The sequence below is a fragment of the Hippoglossus stenolepis genome, chromosome 5 (assembly GCF_022539355.2).
Source record: "Hippoglossus stenolepis isolate QCI-W04-F060 chromosome 5, HSTE1.2, whole genome shotgun sequence".
NCBI classification, from domain to species: Eukaryota; Metazoa; Chordata; class Actinopteri; order Pleuronectiformes; family Pleuronectidae; genus Hippoglossus; species Hippoglossus stenolepis.
The window spans coordinates 27271995-27289511 of NC_061487.1; the positions used below are offsets into that span (position 1 = coordinate 27271995).

Below are 17517 nucleotides of genomic sequence, written 5' to 3' on the forward strand. Positions count from 1 at the left end.
GCTGGAATGCTCAGTAAACACAGGCAGCTGGTTGGGGCTTGTGTTGGGTTCAGGATCGGTGGGAACTGGGAGTGTTTCTCTGTGATCACAGGCTGAACTGGGAGCGTTCCTCTATGATCACAGGCTGAACTGGGAGCGTTCCTCTATGATCACAGGCTGAACTGGGAGCTCTCTGATCACAGCTGAACTGGGAGCGTTCCTCTATGATCACAGGCTGAACTGGGAGCGTTTCCACTGATTGTCCTTTTACCCTGAAGGATGCAAACTTCACAAGTTCCAACTTCTCCTGAACACCGACAGAGCGACGCCCTCCAGGAGCTGAGGTTTGTCTTACAGACAAAAACAATCCATCAAACTTTGACCCATCCAGGCAACAGTAAGGGGGTTTCACTAAGTCACTTTGGATTCAAATGAAAAGCTAAATCTTCATATAAAATCACAGTCGTTATCATTTCTGAAATAGAGAATAAACGGTGCATTGATTTAGAAAAACTAATTATTTATCTCAAAGAAAAATACTCAAATCATTAATCTGTGCTTGGTTTGATTCCACGTTTTGAATCTTAGTAATAAAAACATTAATTTACATCTTAGGTTCTGTCTCGAACTTTTAAGACATATTATTTGATTTATAAATAGTATCAGCCATTATTTGACGAGATTTCTCAAAATCCTTGTTCTTTCTGTCTGAACAATCCCAAAGTCCTGAGGCGGCTGCACACAGTCTACTAACGACCTCTACTAACGACCTCTACTAACGACCTCTGTTACTTAAAGACACAATTATCTCCAAACATCTCAAATCGAAATAAAACTGGATCAAACTATGAGGGCTTGGATTTTAAAGTTAATTCAGAGAAGCATTAATGAATGTTATAATATACAATAGGTTTTCTGTATAAAAGATTTTGAAATCACTTTGAGATTCAGTTATTTCATTGCTGAATTAAGACGTCAATTAATTAAATGTTTGTCAAAGTGCTGACGTCAGCTCCTCTGATACGAGGATTCACTGCTTCTCTTTCATACGACAGTAAAGTGAATATCTGTGATTTTCACAACAAAACTGGGCATAAATGTGCAAACTTCACCAATTTGTGAAACTTAATCGAGTAATTATTGGTTAATTAATAAACTAGTCTTTAGTTTCAGCCCTGTATTGTTTGCAGATTTGTTTTGTTCTGTGTTTATGATTCTGTTGTGGAGCTTCTGGTGAGAAACGTCCAGACAGAATTAAGTCTTTATGAAACCCCCTTAAACAGACCATCAGTAAACAGGTTATGGTTTTTATATATTTTATATACAAACTCTGTTAAACATATACGGGAGAGCAACACGCCGTTCTATCCTCTCTACATTCTTTTTGTTTTTTAAAACCACACAAGCAGCCTTTTCAGTTGCCGGATACAAAAAAAATATTGCAAATGCTAAAAACGTTTTGGTCTCAAAGACTCGTTTCTCTCTGCGCCGCAGATACAGTGTCTAAATTCATTTAATTAATAGTGATTCATTCATGTGCTGCTACGACCTCACAGACGTGCGACCCTCCACACACCAGACGGGTGCAAATAGGGAGGACTATAAAACGTTATGATCCCTAATGAACCTCGTCACTGCTGCTAAACATCGGATGTGCAAAAAAACATGTATAAACATTGTATATATGTGTATATATATATTACAGTGGGAGGAGGAAAAGACGCATCTATATTCACGGTCTGTTTTTAACGTGGTCAAAATAAGGAAAACATCCTGAACAACATCATCAGGGTCATACAAACAGAAATATCCTACATTCCCCTGCGGGCCACGAGTTTGACGTGAAGGAAAACTTTCTCCATCTCTGTTCTGAAAGCAAACGACTGCGCAGCGAGGGGAGCTACAACATAAAATAGTGTTTATACATTTGAGTGGAGGTCAGTGAATCTGCTCGTCACAGTCGCTGCCTGACGCTGAGTAAAAGTCAGGATGATCTGGTTTTGTCCAGCGCACTGAGATGTCGAATTAAATCTCTTATACAACATTTATACAAAATCATCACTGCAACATATCAAAACACGCAGCTTTATCAAACTCTGAGTTTCTCCTCCTCCGAGCAGGGAGCCTGGTGTCGGACATGTGAAGAAGCAGCGGGACGACGACGCCGTTTGGATTCAACTTGGACGTGAACGTGAGATCTGCAGGACGTCACGTTGCTCATCGTGAGTCTGAACTGTTCAAGAGAAGGTTACTCGTCACTCTTTAAATTCTGTTTAGTCTCAAATCAGAATGATTGTTTTTTTGTGTTCAGTCTTTCTGGACTGGTCCTGCTCTAAAAATAGTTATTTATTCAAAAGCTCGTCCGGATAATTAACGGGAGAAGATGTGAGTAAGACGCGTCTGTAGTGATTCCACTTGTGGTGAATGTGTGTTTGTGTGTATGATGTTGTTCCTTGTGTGTGTTTGTGTCCAGTTGACAATGTGGACGTTTGAAGACGATTCTCTTTAAACTGCACCTGAAAGAGACGTGAGAGCACAAAACGTTTATGTTCGGGTGGTAGATTCTCATATCACCACTAGATGGCGTACTTGTCATATTCTACGATTATTTTTACACTTCGAGAATGTTCAGTCGAGACTTCAGACCAGAGATTTTACCTGATTCTCATTATTCATCACGAATCTGTACTCGTACCTCGTCTCACTGCTGATGTGCTGAAGTCTCCTCCTCCATTCTCTCCACCTCGTGTTCAGCATCCTCCTCCATCCTCTCGTCCCCTCCCGTGTCCTCCCTCTCCTCTTCCTCCTCCTCCCTCCTCTCTCCCTCCCTGCCTGACGTAGCGCAGCTCGGACGCCCTCGCTGCCTCGGGTTGCGACGCGTCTGGCGGGCGAGGCCTTTCCTTTTGGGAAAAGTCTGACCTGGGGCCCCGGCTGGACTCGGAGCCGGGGACGAGGTGGGACATGACGAGGAAGGGGAAGAGGCTTTCGACCTTGACAGAGGACTATGAGCTGGGGAGGGAGGAGCAAAGCTCCATGACACGGCTGCAGGGGGTTGAGGGTGCGAGCCTGAGGAGGTGCAGGGCGTCTGAGATGGGTGAGGGCCCTGAGTGCCTTCCAGCTCTGGACGTGGAGCGTAGGACACATAGACTGTGGACGAGTCAGGAGCCGTCGAGCAGCCAGCGGCTTCACTGGGAGCGGGAACTCTGGGAGGAGAGTCTGCAAAACACGGGAAAAAGATGAAAAACTGTCCAACTGTCAACAATCATGTGACATCTTCTAAATCCTTAATGCTTCTGTGTGTCCTCCTACCAGGTCCGCTGCTGGTCTGAGACTCGTCGGTCATCGGTGGTTCTGCCTCCTCCTGGATTGTTGGTACTGATGCTAGTAGACCTGAGAGAGAGACACACACAAACACACACAGACACACACACACACACACACACACACACGTAAATCAATGATGAAATAACAATAACTATGTCAAGAATGACGGATAGAAGAATATCAGAGTCCCAGAAAATTACTGACACTTCCTCATAACTGAAGATAAAGTGAAGGAGCCAAGTAGAGAATAAACCTGGAAACACACGTTATCTGTCAAACTACAGACACAGACAGTCAGTGTCTCCTCTATACAGCGTCTAGAGTGAAGCTGCTTTCACATCCATCTTCAGCCTCTTCGGTTCCGTCTGAACCTGAACATCAGGTGTGAAAGGTTCCTCAGACCAGAGGAGGAGTTCTGGGTCTGGATCAAACTGAACCAGGGTTCTGTTGGTTTGCAGTGAAAACACTTGTTTGGACTTTTGGACCAATCACAGGAAGTAGAGACTGTATTAAGTACTGTAGTACTGTGTAGTACTGTGTAGTACTGCGCCTGAAGTAGCTAAACCAGCTCGGAACCCTGTGGTGGACGTTCGCTCACAGTGTCTCACAGACGACTTACTGAGTCCTCTGTAGTGGGAGAGCTGCTGGTAGACTTGTTTCATCCTCTCGATGTTGAGCCGGCTGCCCTCTGCGTGGTTGATCATAGGTTTGGGATAATCCACTCCCACCACACAGTTTGCCGCCTTCTGGATGGACTCCGGTGCGTTCCACGGCTCATAGATGTAACGGCTGGGATAGTCCTTCAGGATGGGGATGTAACGCCTGCGGGAAATTAAAATACGAGAAAATCATCTAAACTTTGACCTATTTGCTGCGGCAGTTTAAAAGTTTATCCAACACAGAGACTGATTCAGGAGATCCTGTCGGAGCACCGGTACATAACGTACCTGATATAATCTCCTGACGGGTCCGTTCTTTTTCCGAAGCCGACGGGACAGTAGCAGTGGAAGAACTGCTGGAAGAAGGCACTGCAGGACAACCACATCCAGCTGCCAGCGTTTACACTCCAGTCTGCATCCAGGAGCAGCTCCTCAAACACCTGCACACACACACACACACGTATGTGAACTGCGTCTTCCATCACTTCACCCGGGTTCTCCTGCTGGTTGAGTTCATACCTTCATGCCGCTCTCCCAGCTGATCCACAGGTCTCCTCTGGTCAGGAAGCAGGCCACAGCGTGTCGGGCCAGGTGGTGGATCCAGCCCTCCTGTCTCAGCTGCGTCATGATGGCGTCGATCCAGGGAAAACCAGTCCGACCCTCGGCCCACTTCGCCAGGGCCTCTGGATTCTGGTCCCATGGGATCTGGAGACCAACGGGAGGCACAGGAGACATGAACAAAACCCTCTTTTCTCTCTCTACAGGAGACAAACACTTTAACTTATATCTTTAAAACATCCAGCGGTGGAGTTTGTTTGTTGTTGAACGTGACCCACCTGGACGCAGATGGGGTTTCCATCCATGCGGTCAAAGTTGGGGTTGTTGGTGGCGGCGGTGTAGAAGAACTCCCTCCATAGCAACTGACCAAACAGGGACAGAGGAGGACTGCAACGCTTCCGGAGCTGCAGACATCACGTGAGAGGAAGAGGAAGAATCAGGTTTATGTTTCCACAGATGTCAGGGAGCAGAGGAAACAGAGACAGAAAGTACCTTCATGTAGAGCTCTCGCAGGTTGTAGTACAAAACCCTGCAGGACAAACAGCCGAAGCGCAGGTAGGGGCTGAGGCCGGTGGGACTGGCGTACAGAGAGCAGGTGTTGACCCGGGGGTGGTCCAGGTTGGCCACCCACACCTGAACAGACAGAGACGACAGTCAGGTTCAGTCCTGAGCCTTCATTTACCACCACGGGAAAGAGACTCCAGCCTTTCATTCAAATTTATGTTATATATTCATATGTAGCTGCTTTCAAACAAGAACTGAAGTTATTGTGTGACCCAGATAATCTGCTGCTGCTTCTTCAGATGTTAAACACAAACTCGTGTCTGTTCTGTCTGTGAACAGCTTGAGAGACGAGCTTTTATTTCACTTGAGTGTTTACTTGAGGAATTCACTTTCAAGTCAAATTCACAACTTTTTTCAAGTAACGGCAATTTACAGATTTTCATCCCTATCAAACTGAAACAAAACCTGTGAACAATGTTGGATTCACCAGTGACACTGTAAATGAAATGAAAACTCATTTTAAACTCCAGTTATGAGGCTTTAACGTCACTTTCTTCTTTACCTTCTTGTCTAAGTGTTTGTTGAGCCGGTCCAAAGCCTCGGATTCTCCTCCTCTCCAAACAGCTGAAGGTAAACCCACCGTCCTGAAGCCTGGAGACGAGGACCAACACAAAGCAGCTGTCACACGGGGAACTAAACTCATGTTTGACACTGTTAGTAACTTTTCATGATGCTGGACCTAACAGGTCGTTTGCTTCGACAGGTAAATACAGTAACTATAACTGCTACTCGCCATTGTTCTGATCAAGCTTGGTTTCACGTTCCAGGAGTCACATGGTCTCGCTCTCTCTTTATACTCTCTCACTCAGATACGCTCACAGGAACCGAAATTAGGCACATTAACGTAATTCAGTCGGTTCCCTTAAAGAAACCGTGTTCGGTACCCAACCCAACTATCGAATAAAACTCATTCACTCTCAATACGGCCAAAGAACAACAGAATATAAAGAGCAGGCAGCGGTGCTACAACTCAGCGTGTTGAACATAATGACAACAGTCGTGTGTACCTAGCTCCTCCAGAGAGGGAATGCTGTACAGCTGGTCGTGGTTTTCGGTTATTTTAGTGCGACACTTGTCCATCTGCTGCTGGGTGACGGCAGGCAGGGGTCTCCGGGGCAACTCCAGTCGACTCACAATGGTCTGGAACCGCTTGAAGGTCAGAGGAGGACTGTTGTTGTTCATCTCAATGATCCTGTGATCAGACATGGAGCAGGTCAGTGGCAACGTTCTCAAGTTAGAATTATAAGCTTAACTTGTAAAAGATTTAATTAGGGCTAATTAATATGGTTGAAATCAGTATCATGATATAAATAACATATTGGTGCAGGAGTGTTTTCAGGAGCTGCTGAGCTGTAGCTGAAATACATTCACAGTGACAGAAAACAGAAAAACCACAATTCACCTTTATCATCCTGAGTAATTAGTAAACTGAGTCTCTGTCATTTGGGCCTAAATGTCTTAATTTTCAGGTCGTATTTGTCGGAGCAGCTGACGGTGACGCTCTGTATTTATAAATTCTGTCTTATACAACTTGTCTTTGACTGACGACGCTCGGGATCGTCGGTCTGTGGATTTGCAGCCGGGGAAGCTTCCTATTGGTCGACTGTGACCAGTGAGCTGCGCACCCAACGACCAATATAAACCCTGCAGCTGAGCGCACACACACAAAGCTCCACTCCCTCCCGCCTCACACAGTATTCACACACACACACACACACACACACACACACACACAAACACACAAAGCTCCACTCCCCCCCCGCCTCACACACACTGATGTCCCATTACATAATGCGGTGCTGTAACGCTCTCACGTAGAAGGCAGACGTAACAAGTGTCGACTCCGTGAGCTTCCACTGTTACTCATTCTGCCACCTGGCCTCGGCACATGGGGGGGGGGGTGACCTGCAGTTACACTTCCAGACCCCTGGGGGCTGCGCAGCATGAGATGCTGTTTGAAAGGACACATGATTGTTTATCAGTCTTAAATTCTAATGTCATTATTTTTGAGTGTTTTATAACATTTTAACCCTAAAGATCCCAGAGCAATAATTATTTATATCATATTCCACATTAAAAACAAGTGTGTGTGCGTGTCTGTGACGAACCGGTCCAGGTTGTAGAGGGTGTGTGACTTTCTGACGATGGTCTCGACTCCGAACTCCTGCGCCATCTTGATGATGGCCCCATCTCTCTCCTTCCCGTAAGGCTCTGGGTCGTATTCAAACGTCAACCTGGTCACTTTCCACTCCTGCAGCGGAGCAGAGGCAGACAAACAGAAACGTAGAGAAACAGACGGATCAGAATTCAAAATAACACTGAGGGAAAAACAAAGAAGCTTATACTGATCAGACTTTTATAAAAAAAAAAACATCGTGAGATCATATGGTGGGAATGACATCATCATGACGTCACCTTGAAGTCAGAACATGATTCTGCATCAACCTTTAGAACCGATATCATTAGAGACACAAGCTGCAGCTCTTCAATCTATATGTTAATTAAATCATGATGATGTCATTATGAAATCCCATTATAACAATATTAGAAAGTTATTGTTAAAGTTATTTGCCTGATCGCGGTAAAATGCAGCTTTTACACACTGATTAGAACATTGATCACCATGGCAACGGTGTAAGCTTTGAAGCGTATTGGGTCAGTCATACAAAGTGCTGTGGATTCAACATGGTTCCCAGCACGTGTTCTGTGATCAATGTGCACAAAGGGTTCATTCAAGCAGCCGTGGTGAAAACGTGGTTTCTCACTTTTCTTCAGTTGGTCCAGACAAAGCAAAAATAAATAGATAGTTTCATGTCTTTTAGTTCTGCTGCTGTTCGATCGTCTGCATCGCGTCGTGACTGACAACTTTCACATCAGCCCGAACTGAGAGGGAACAGAAATGTTCGAGTCCGTTGCTGCCGACATCATAAGTTCTCTTAAGTTTCTTCTGTCAGCCACAGAGTAAAAAGCCTGTGTGAGAATCCAGCAGGTCGGCGGGTTGATGACGATTCTAACACACGACAGACACAAACATAAAGAGTTTCTGGTGATGAGGGCCGCTGCCGGTGTTGATGTGGATAAAAACCTGTGATTTCTGCAGCTGATTTTACTATACATGTGACGTCCTTCACCCCCCCCCCACCCGACACCTCAAACAGAGAATCTACTGGGAATGGAGAACTCCATAGAAAGTCCGAACCCCACATCTTCCTGAGTTCACGTCTGAAAACGGCAGATTTTGATGTGGAATTTAAGTTTTCTCATGACTCGTGATGAAGGATGAGACTGAGGTCATCACAGAATCCTCATCATCATGATCTGCTCTCATCGATTTATCATCCAATCACCACAGAGAGTTGAAACACAGACTGAGCTGGAATAGTGCAGCAGGTTCCGGGACCTCTGGTGGTTTTAACTCCGATCTAACATCCTGTAAACTTTCTGTGACTCCAGCTGCAGGTTTCCGTAGCATATGAAGTCAAATTAACAGCGAGTTACACAACAGCTGCTGAATGGAGATTGTAAGCGTCTGATTTTGCTCCTCACTGCCTGGAAATAACCCCCCCGGGTGAATCGCCTCATAAATATTAACACGGCCTGCCGCTGCTTTGATGTGGCTCAGTGCGGCCTGAGCATGGAAACCACGAGCATCGTGTTTTGTAAAGTGTCGATTGTGTTGTGTTAGTGGCTCAGTGGCTGATCAGACAACTGAGCTCAGTCACTAAACAACCACAATAAACACGAGTATCACTCCTGCAACACACAATGTCAACAGTGTGTAGTTCTTCATGGGCTCATTGTTACTGAACACACACGTTTGATTATGAGAGCAAAGTTGTGTCTTCACTGACCCACACAAACAGGGAGAAAAGCTCACACAGAGATCCTGTTGTATTGTTGGAATCTGACCCTTTTCTCAGACCCTCATTGAATAGAGTTCGTCTCCAGGGTCTTTGTATGAGGGTTCAACTTGTACTTTCTACCGTGGTGTAGGCAGCAGTGTACTTGTTGTGGCCTAAAACCTTGAACATTGCATAACACAACATAATCTGTGCCACATTTATTCTAATTGAATAAAGAAGAGCGAAGTCACAGAGGTTTTATTACAGATACGTACAAAGTAAACTCCAAACAGCTGCCATGGCACAATCTGAGCCTTTTGAGATGTGACGAAACATACGTTCGCTTTTCATTTGACATGGTCTATTTAGTTGCTATTAACATTAATAAGCAAAAGCTGAGTCACTGCAGCCTCGGCCGGGGAGAGGATGTTAATGTGCATTATCTCACGTGGTTGTGAGTGGACAGTGAGCGCAGTTACAGAACACACACACACACACACACACACACACACACACACACACACACACACACACACAGAGATCAGGCTCTCACGCTGTCTCATGTGGCCCACCCACCAGCCCACCAGCGTCCTCTCACTCTGAGCCAGTCTACGTCCTTACAGCTCTTTCCAGAGTGCTGCTCTGGGGTCAGACAGAGAGGTCGGGAATACAGACCTTGAAGAGCCGGGGGAAAACATCCGTGGGCTGCCCTCTGATTACAAACAACCTGGAGTTGAGCTTCTTCAGGCTGCTGTCCAGGTCCTCCAGAGACTCCAGCAGGAACCTGCACACACATCAATGAGGGGGAAAGTAAGAAACACGAGGATCTGACTCTTTGTGACCACAGAGATTTACCTTCCCAGACCACCACTCCTCGTCAGTGGCAGTTCAGCGGTTTGGGAGCAGGGAAGAATTATTGATTCTCAGGAAAAAGAAAGTTGCAGTTTCATCCGAGAGGAACTGATTTACTCTAAAGACGTGGTGTCGGATCGGTAAACAGATTCACGTACTCGCCGATGCCAAACCCGTCAGTCGCAGCAGCTTCACAGGCTTTTCTGATGGTGACTTTAAAACACTTCTAAAAAGGTTGTGTGTTTTGAGTCCTCGGGTAATCAATGCTTACTGAGCAGCGCTGCCACAGGAGGAGATGGCATCAAAGAGGATGATGGGGTCGAACCCTTTATTGAGTCACAGGATTCGATATGATTGGACTGAAGCATTCTTTTGTGCACCAGTCTGAATGAATGTATGTGTACTTCTTGTCTTAATTGTTGTATTTTAGGTTTTCAATTTGAGCTGCTGCTGTGATAAGTTTTACCAACGAATCAATTAATGATTCCTAAAGACTAAAGAGACGCTTTCTGAGCATCAAACCACAGCCAGACATGATAGGATTGATGATTTGGAAGTTGTTAACACTTTATCCAAAGCACAATCAGACAAAGCAAAAGTCAGCGCAGCCTCAGAAGAACAATACATCCAGCTCTGTTCCCTGAGAGACACAGAACTGGATAAATACCAAATGCAGAAAGCTAACGCTGACAGGGAAAAGAACAGCAGTTTATAAACTATCTCTCAGGAGGAGAAACAAGGCCGAACACATTAGTGAGCTGGGTCTGTTGTTGTTATTATTCTGTTATTGGTCTGTGGGAGGGGCTTGTTTCTGCTCTGGGTTTGAAACCCTGAACCAAACTGAGGAGAAGAACCATTTCACATGTGTTGTGACAGTTTCAGATTCCGGCGGGATAATGACCAAACCTCACAGACCAGAAAGACTGGTGCATCACATACCAATGTTATTATTAGTAGTAGCTGTATTATGTCACATGTGTCAGTTGTCAGTTGTGTGACAGCTGTGTAACAGTTCCACATGGAAGCCGAACATACCAGAGAACCACACAGATTCTACCACACGTGTTTCTTCTCCTGCTCAGTGGAGATAGTCACTAAATTAACACATAAGAACATTAGATCTTTAGTTCCACCCATGGACCCTGGCAGGACGCTAAGCTAGCATCAGCTAACTGACGCGGAGGCCCGGGCCTCGAACCCCCGCCGCTTCCCGGGGTCTGACTCGAACATATGGCGACAACCGAGCAGAGTTTACTGTTGTTTCAACGCCAATTCACGAACCTCCATCGGTTGATTCCCACGTTGGCGGCGCCCGCGAACCACGGGTCCAGGATGTAAACACAGCGGACCGTGTCGGCCCCGCTCAGGGCCTCCTGCAGCGCCGGGTTGTCGTGCAGGCGCAGCCCCTTCCGGAACCAGTGCACCGAGTTCACCGCCATGTCCCCCCTCAGTCCATCGGGACGCAGAACCACCGGGAGATCCGCGGGAACCGGGCCGGGCGGGCTGCGATCCGGAGGAGAGGCGCGCGTGTCGCAGACTCCCGGGAAACTTCACAGGACCACCGACACGGGGGCGTGGTCAGGAGTATGTGGGAGGGGCTGGACGGGCTCCACACCTCCTGTGGTGATAAAGGGAAAGTTCACCTGATTATTAAAGTGATGAGATATAAAACCCCCTGCTCCTCAGATTATTAAAGTGATGAGATATAAAACTACCTGCTCCTCAGATTATTAAAGTGATGAGATATAAAACTACCTGCACCTCAGATTATTAAAGTGATGAGATATAAAACTACCTGCTCCTCAGATTATTAAAGTGATGAGATATAAAACTACCTGCTCCTCAGATTATTAAAGTGATGAGATATAAAACTACCTGCTCCTCAGATTATTAAAGTGATGAGATATAAAACTACCTGCACCTCAGATTATTAAAGTGATGAGATATAAAACTACCTGCACCAGATTATTAAAGTGATGAGATATAAAACTACCTGCTCCTCAGATTATTAAAGTGATGAGATATAAAACTACCTGCACCTCAGATTATTAAAGTGATGAGATATAAAAGTACCTGCTCCTCAGATTATTAAAGTGATGAAGTATAAAAATACCAGCACAGCTGATGATGATTTCAATCTGTGGGTTCTGTGTTGACGCCTGATTGACGACTCGAGTATCAGCTCCTCTGCAGACGAGCCCCATGTTTCCTCTGTAACGAGCTTAACGAGTCGCTCCCTGGTGTTTACAGCTGTTACCACTGAGCGATCAGTCCCTGCTGCACTGCTGACCATATAAAAGCAGCTCTGACCTCATGAGGATGATGCTCCAGACACGGTCCTGTTTAGAAGCTGCTCACTGGACACCAGGTATCAAAAGGTTTTCTACTACTTCTGATGTGTTGTTATGGCTGCCACATCACTGATGGCTGAAACGTTCCCATGTTATGTCTGTGCAGGGTCTTTGGCAGAAATCAGCTTGTAACAGTGTCCTGAATTTACTCAGCAGCAGAATGAAGTAAGTTAAATACTCTCTAAAAATATTATGTTCGAAACATCTGATCTAAAACTAAAATGTTTCTACAGGGTGATCTGGATTTCCCTTCTTCTCATTGGACACGTTATCTGTGGACCTGTGAGAATGGGTAAGAACCTTTTTTATTCAATATTAAGCAACTTTAATCTGCTTTAAACTAGATTCTCGACAAATCTCGTTTCTGCTCAGGCCCTAGATCAGGTAATGCTGACCTGAGATCAGGTAATGCTGACCTGAGATCAGGTAATGCTGACACAAGATTCATGCCGCGTTCTGGGTACTGGTACGGTGGCGTTGGGGAATTCTGGCAGTGACGGCAGCTCCCCTCTACCAAGTCAACTCAACCCAAGCTACGCCAGAGAAGTTCCTGCTCAAGATGCTGGCAGTTTCAGTGGCAGGCAAGATTTCTACAGCACCACCACCAAGACGGATGAGCTTGATGATGGTAATCAAGGAGATGTCAGCGGCCCTGAGTATAGTCAATATGGAGGTTCTGAAGCATATGCTCCAGGTAACTATTATGGTGGTGAACCTGCAGGAAGTGAGTCTTATGCAGCCTATGAGTATGACCCTGCTGCTTCAGCTGACAACGATGGCAGGTCCGACGGTGAATATCCACAACGCCAGCCTGTCGAGACTCGAGATGACGACTCCATCGCTGACGCTGAAGCTGAAGCTGATGCTCTGGTCAACCAAGACTCTGATGCTGCCGTCGAAGCTGCTAGGAACCCTGAGTCTGTCTTCAGCGACGTGTCGGATCTGGAGCCAGTTTACTCCTTCAGCTCTCGTTCTAAATACTTAAGAGGAAGAGCTGTGTTCTCTCAAAGCCGTTACACCCCAGGAGAGCCTGCTGCTCTTCCTCCATTGCCCATGAGCAGAGTCCTTAGACTGTCTGTGCAGAGCCGCCCTGCTGACCCTCCAGCCAAAGGTGGGGTGTAAATATTCTGTTCAGACGCCTCTTGATCTGTCTATGCAGTCTCTTAACTTTTGTCTTTACCTTCCAGTTGTCCAGGGTTGACCGTCTCACTGCTGCCAACCTGATATCAATAAAGTGACTTTAAAAACAGATGTCTTGAACATTATTCTGTCTTCATTTTTAAAGTTGGGTTCCATGGTGGACATGTTGTGGATCCTGCCTCAGAAGATGCTAGTTTGTTTTGGGTGTAAGGTATTGTGATGGAAATTCATCTTGAGATTTGAAATAATGAAATTCTCAGACTGGAGTTGTCTTTGAGTCTTTATAATAAACTCTGCAGAGGTTACACAACAAGCACGGGTGCTCAAAATGGAACTGGCTGCAAGTTCACAAAAGCCAGAACTTATACAAAGAGGCGTTTCATAAAACATAATATGAAGAAAGACATGAGATCATCTGTGTTCTGTCCGCTGTAGCAGTTGGAAGAAAAACATCAACAAATAAGGGCATGCACCTTGTTGATCAAGGTCATAGCAGTGACACCGCCAAATAAGGGTTCCATCCTGTCAGGTAGACAGTATCACAGCAGTGAGACACCTGGTCAGGGGGATTTCCACTACAGTGAACTTGGAAGAAAGGTTTGAGCTCCGCTGACAGGTTGATGGTTCCAGGTACCGACCGGAGCTGTGTAGAAGGACATGGAGGGGTATTGGCAGATGGAGATTGTGTTGTCTAATCAAATGGCAGAATAAATCTTATAATTGCCAGTTGTCGCCGTCAGAGCGAAGCAGAACGGCAGGTTCAAATATTCAACGTGAGGCTGCTGACCACTGAGTTTGAGGGAGCCGAGCTACAGTCAGATATACACAAAAACATAATGAAGACCTGTAATACGAGCAGCAGGAAAATAAAAGGAAATCATGGTCATAATATAATCAATGAGACAAGTCAGAAACAGTAAAGGTGAAGGGATCGTTAACTCTTTCAGGCGTCACTGTCAGTGCAGGGAAATACCAGCAGGCACCAAACTTAGAACTTTACCAAGATAAACTAAGCAGGGAAATACGTATACACAAACAATCTGTGTATTAACACTTGAATCCCAACTTGACAATAAAACAGTCAGGAGAGGACACAACCTAGTTTCACCAGGCTCCATGGAAGTTGGTGAAGTGAGGCCAGAAACATCTTCTGCTTTAAACACACAAGTTGCATATGTTCAATAATGAAGCCTCATGTTGAAGCCGCTTCAAATCGAGTCAATGCTGGGAGCGGATGGACTGGTTTGAGAAAGGACCCTGTTACACCACCTTAACTGACATAACTCCCCTCAAATTAATTCTATTAAGAACAATTGTTTTTCATCACTTTTAAATTATTTAATAATGAAGGTTTCAGTTACACTTGTATTTGCTGTCAAATACTCAAAATGTATTAGTCAAGCTAGTGATTTTAAATTTAAAGCTTAATTTCATCTGAGCTGTGGACTGAATGCAGAGAACAGGAGTAATGACAAAATAAACAAATATTCACATAAAGGTAATGTGCTGATAAAGTGAAGGTCAGCAGCAACGTAGGGCTGACTGGGAGACTGGGAAGACTGGGAGACTGGGAAGACTCCTGGATTATAATGTCCAATCCCTTATTTGTTTATATTTCCTTTTCTTTTAAATGTAATTTGAACGTCTTCTTATGTTTCTTAAAATCTGTTCTCTTCTTATTTGAATAACATTAAATACAAAGTTTGATCTATATTTTATGTAAAGCACTTTTGCGAGCTGCATTTCTTGTATGAAAGGTGCAATAAAAATAAAGTTTATTATTATTAATATCATCCCAGGAGGATATTATTCCATACGAGACAGGAAACACTTATTGTACAATAAAAATGTATTTACACAGGTAGCGTTCACCCATGACAGGTCGCCAGCCCGTCACTAACTTCAGTCTATGTATCGTCGGATTCAAATCCATGACCCTCCTTGCTGTGAGGCTGACCACTGTACCACCGTGCCGCCTTGCAATGTGGTGCCTGAAATCAAAAGTTGGATGAAATCACTAACAAACTCTATAGAAAAGGAGCAGGTGAGTTTATGTTCTGTTTCCTCCAGTTTATTCCTGAAGCACAGAACAAACATCCGTACGAAGGTGAATTTAATGATAGACATCTTGGTGTGAGCCAAAGAGTCATAGCATGAAGTCATCAGTTCAGAAATGTCCTTTAACACAGCTGATGACGATTTCAATCTGTGGGTTCTGTGTTGACGACTCGAGTATCAGCTCCTCTGCAGACGAGCCCCATGTTTCCTCTGTAACGAGCTTAACGAGTCGCTCCCTGGTGTTTACAGCTGTTACCACTGAGCGATCAGTCCCTGCTGCACTGCTGACCATATAAAAGCAGCTCTGACCTCATGAGGATGATGTCTAGACACGGTCCTGTTTAGAAGCTGCTCACTGACACCAGGTATCAAAAAGCCACCACTGATATGTGTTGTTATGGCTGCTACATCATCAATGGCTGAAACGTTCCCATGTTATGTCTGTGCAGGGTCTTTGGCAGAATCCAGCTTGTAACAGTGTCCTGAATTTACTCAGCAGCAGAATGAAGTAAGTTAAATACTCTCTAAAAATATTATGTTAGAAACATGTGATCTAAAACTAAAATGTTTCTACAGGGTGATCTGGATTTCCCTTCTTCTCATTGGACATGTTATCTGTGGACCTGTGAGAATGGGTAAGAACCTTTTTTAATCAATATTACGTATTTGTGAGCAACTTTAATCTGTTTAAACTAAATTTTTGGCAAATCTCGTTTCTGCTCAGGCCCTAGATCAGGTAATGCTGACCTGAGATCAGATAATGCTGACCCAAGATTCAGGCAGCTGCCGCGTTCTGGGTACTGGTACGGTGGCGTTGGGGGGAATTCTGGCAGTGACGGCAGCCCTCTACCAAGTCAACTCAACCTGCTACTTATAGTTCCTGCTCAAGATGCTGGCAGTTTCAGTGGCAGGCAAGATTTCTACAGCACCACCACCAAGACGGATGAGCTTGATGATGGTAATCAAGGAGATGTCAGCGGCCCTGAGTATAGTCAATATGGAGGTTCTGAAGCATATGCTCCAGGTAACTATTATGGTGGTGAACCTGCAGGAAGTGAGTCTTATGCAGCCTATGAGTATGACCCTGCTGCTTCAGCTGACAACGATGGCAGGTCCGACGGTGAATATCCACACCCAGCCTGCTCGAGACTCGAGATGACGCACTCATCGCTTGACGCTGAAGCTTGGAAGCTGATGCTCTGTCAACCAAGACTTGATGCTGCTGGCCGGGTTGCTAGGAACCCTGAGTCTGTCTTCAGCGACGCTGCCTGATCTGGAGCCGCTTGATTCCTTCAGCTCTCGTCGGGGCCACTTACGAGGAAGAGCTGTGTTCTTCAAAGCCAAGACTCCAGAGAGCCTGCTGCTCTTCCTCCATTGCCACTGAGCAGAGTCCTTAGACTGTCTGTGCAGAGCGCTCTGCTGACCCTCCAGCCAAAGGTGGGGTAAATATTCTGTCTGTGGCTTCCTCTTGATCTGTTCTACAGTCTCTCTAACTTTGTCTCACCTTCCAGTTGTCCAGGGTTGACCGTCTCACTGCTGCCAACCTGATATCAATAAAGTGACTTTAAAAACAGATGTCTTGAACATTATTCTGTCTTCATTTTTAAAGTTGGGTTCCATGGTGAACATGTTGTGGATCCTGCCTCAGAAGATGCTAGTTTGTTTTGGGTGTAAGGTATTGTGATGGAAATTCCTCTTGAGATATGAAATTCTCAGACTGGAGTTGCCTTTGAGTCTTTATAATAAACTCTGCAGAGGTTACACAACAAGCACGGGTGCTCAAAATGGAACTGGCTGCAAGTTCACAAAAGCCAGAACTTATACAAAGAGGCGTTTCATAAAACATAATATGAAGAAAGACATGAGATCATCTGTGTCTGTCCGTCCGCTGTAGCAGTTGGAAGAAAAACATCACCAAATAAGGGCATGCACCTTGTTGATCAAGGTCATAGCAGTGAGACACCGCCAAATAAGGGTTCCATCCTGTCAGGTAGACAGTATCACAGCAGTGAGACACCTGGTCAGGGGGATTTCCACTACACTATCCCCCTTTGATCATCAATAAAAATAATCAAGAAACATAATCAGGTTGTCATCCACCATCATCCCCGTTCCCAAAAAGCAGAGGATCACAGACCTTAAGGACTACAGACCAGTCGCCCTGACCTCTGTAGTAATGAAGACCTTTGA

At 45.2% G+C, this 17517-nt stretch overlaps 2 protein-coding genes across 5 annotated transcripts in view; one reads left to right on the forward strand and one right to left on the reverse strand.

Moving 5' to 3' along the window:
* The window catches only part of cry2 (cryptochrome circadian regulator 2), an 11493-nt gene extending 126 nt beyond the window's left edge, over nucleotides 1-11367 (reverse strand). Inside the window, exons 1-13 of one of the 2 annotated variants that reach the window (XM_035155862.2) lie at nucleotides 11060-11367; nucleotides 9602-9710; nucleotides 7193-7335; nucleotides 6092-6276; nucleotides 5587-5675; nucleotides 5013-5153; nucleotides 4799-4924; nucleotides 4482-4667; nucleotides 4251-4402; nucleotides 3923-4125; nucleotides 3289-3369; nucleotides 2675-3195; nucleotides 1-2495 (exon numbers count right to left, since the gene is read on the reverse strand). The exon at nucleotides 1-2495 is cut by the window's left edge and continues 126 nt beyond it. In XM_035155862.2, coding sequence (XP_035011753.2) covers nucleotides 2681-3195; nucleotides 3289-3369; nucleotides 3923-4125; nucleotides 4251-4402; nucleotides 4482-4667; nucleotides 4799-4924; nucleotides 5013-5153; nucleotides 5587-5675; nucleotides 6092-6276; nucleotides 7193-7335; nucleotides 9602-9710; nucleotides 11060-11217 — 2088 coding nt within the window. In that variant the 5' untranslated portion in view covers nucleotides 11218-11367 and the 3' untranslated portion in view covers nucleotides 1-2495; nucleotides 2675-2680. Of the gene's footprint in view, nucleotides 2496-2674; nucleotides 3196-3288; nucleotides 3370-3922; nucleotides 4126-4250; nucleotides 4403-4481; nucleotides 4668-4798; nucleotides 4925-5012; nucleotides 5154-5586; nucleotides 5676-6091; nucleotides 6277-7192; nucleotides 7336-9502; nucleotides 9524-9601; nucleotides 9711-11059 lie in introns of those variants that run through there. The other variant, XM_047339910.1, reaches the window with a different exon arrangement.
* A 690-nt stretch (nucleotides 11368-12057) lies between these two features.
* On the forward strand, nucleotides 12058-13380 carry LOC118103799. Of its 3 annotated transcripts, none has more exons than XM_035150918.2 (6): nucleotides 12058-12146; nucleotides 12236-12294; nucleotides 12363-12421; nucleotides 12502-12757; nucleotides 12851-13240; nucleotides 13317-13380. In XM_035150918.2, exons 4-6 carry the CDS (start codon nucleotides 12559-12561, stop codon nucleotides 13328-13330), a joined length of 603 nt encoding a protein of 200 aa, XP_035006809.2. In that variant the 5' UTR covers nucleotides 12058-12146; nucleotides 12236-12294; nucleotides 12363-12421; nucleotides 12502-12558; the 3' UTR covers nucleotides 13331-13380. The 3 variants fall into 3 exon arrangements, with proteins under 3 accessions (XP_035006809.2, XP_047195877.1, XP_035006808.2); XM_047339921.1 differs by having other exon boundaries at nucleotides 12059-12146; nucleotides 12502-12513; nucleotides 12556-13240; XM_035150917.2 differs by having other exon boundaries at nucleotides 12059-12146; nucleotides 12502-13240.
* Nucleotides 13381-17517: the final 4137 nt, after the last annotated feature.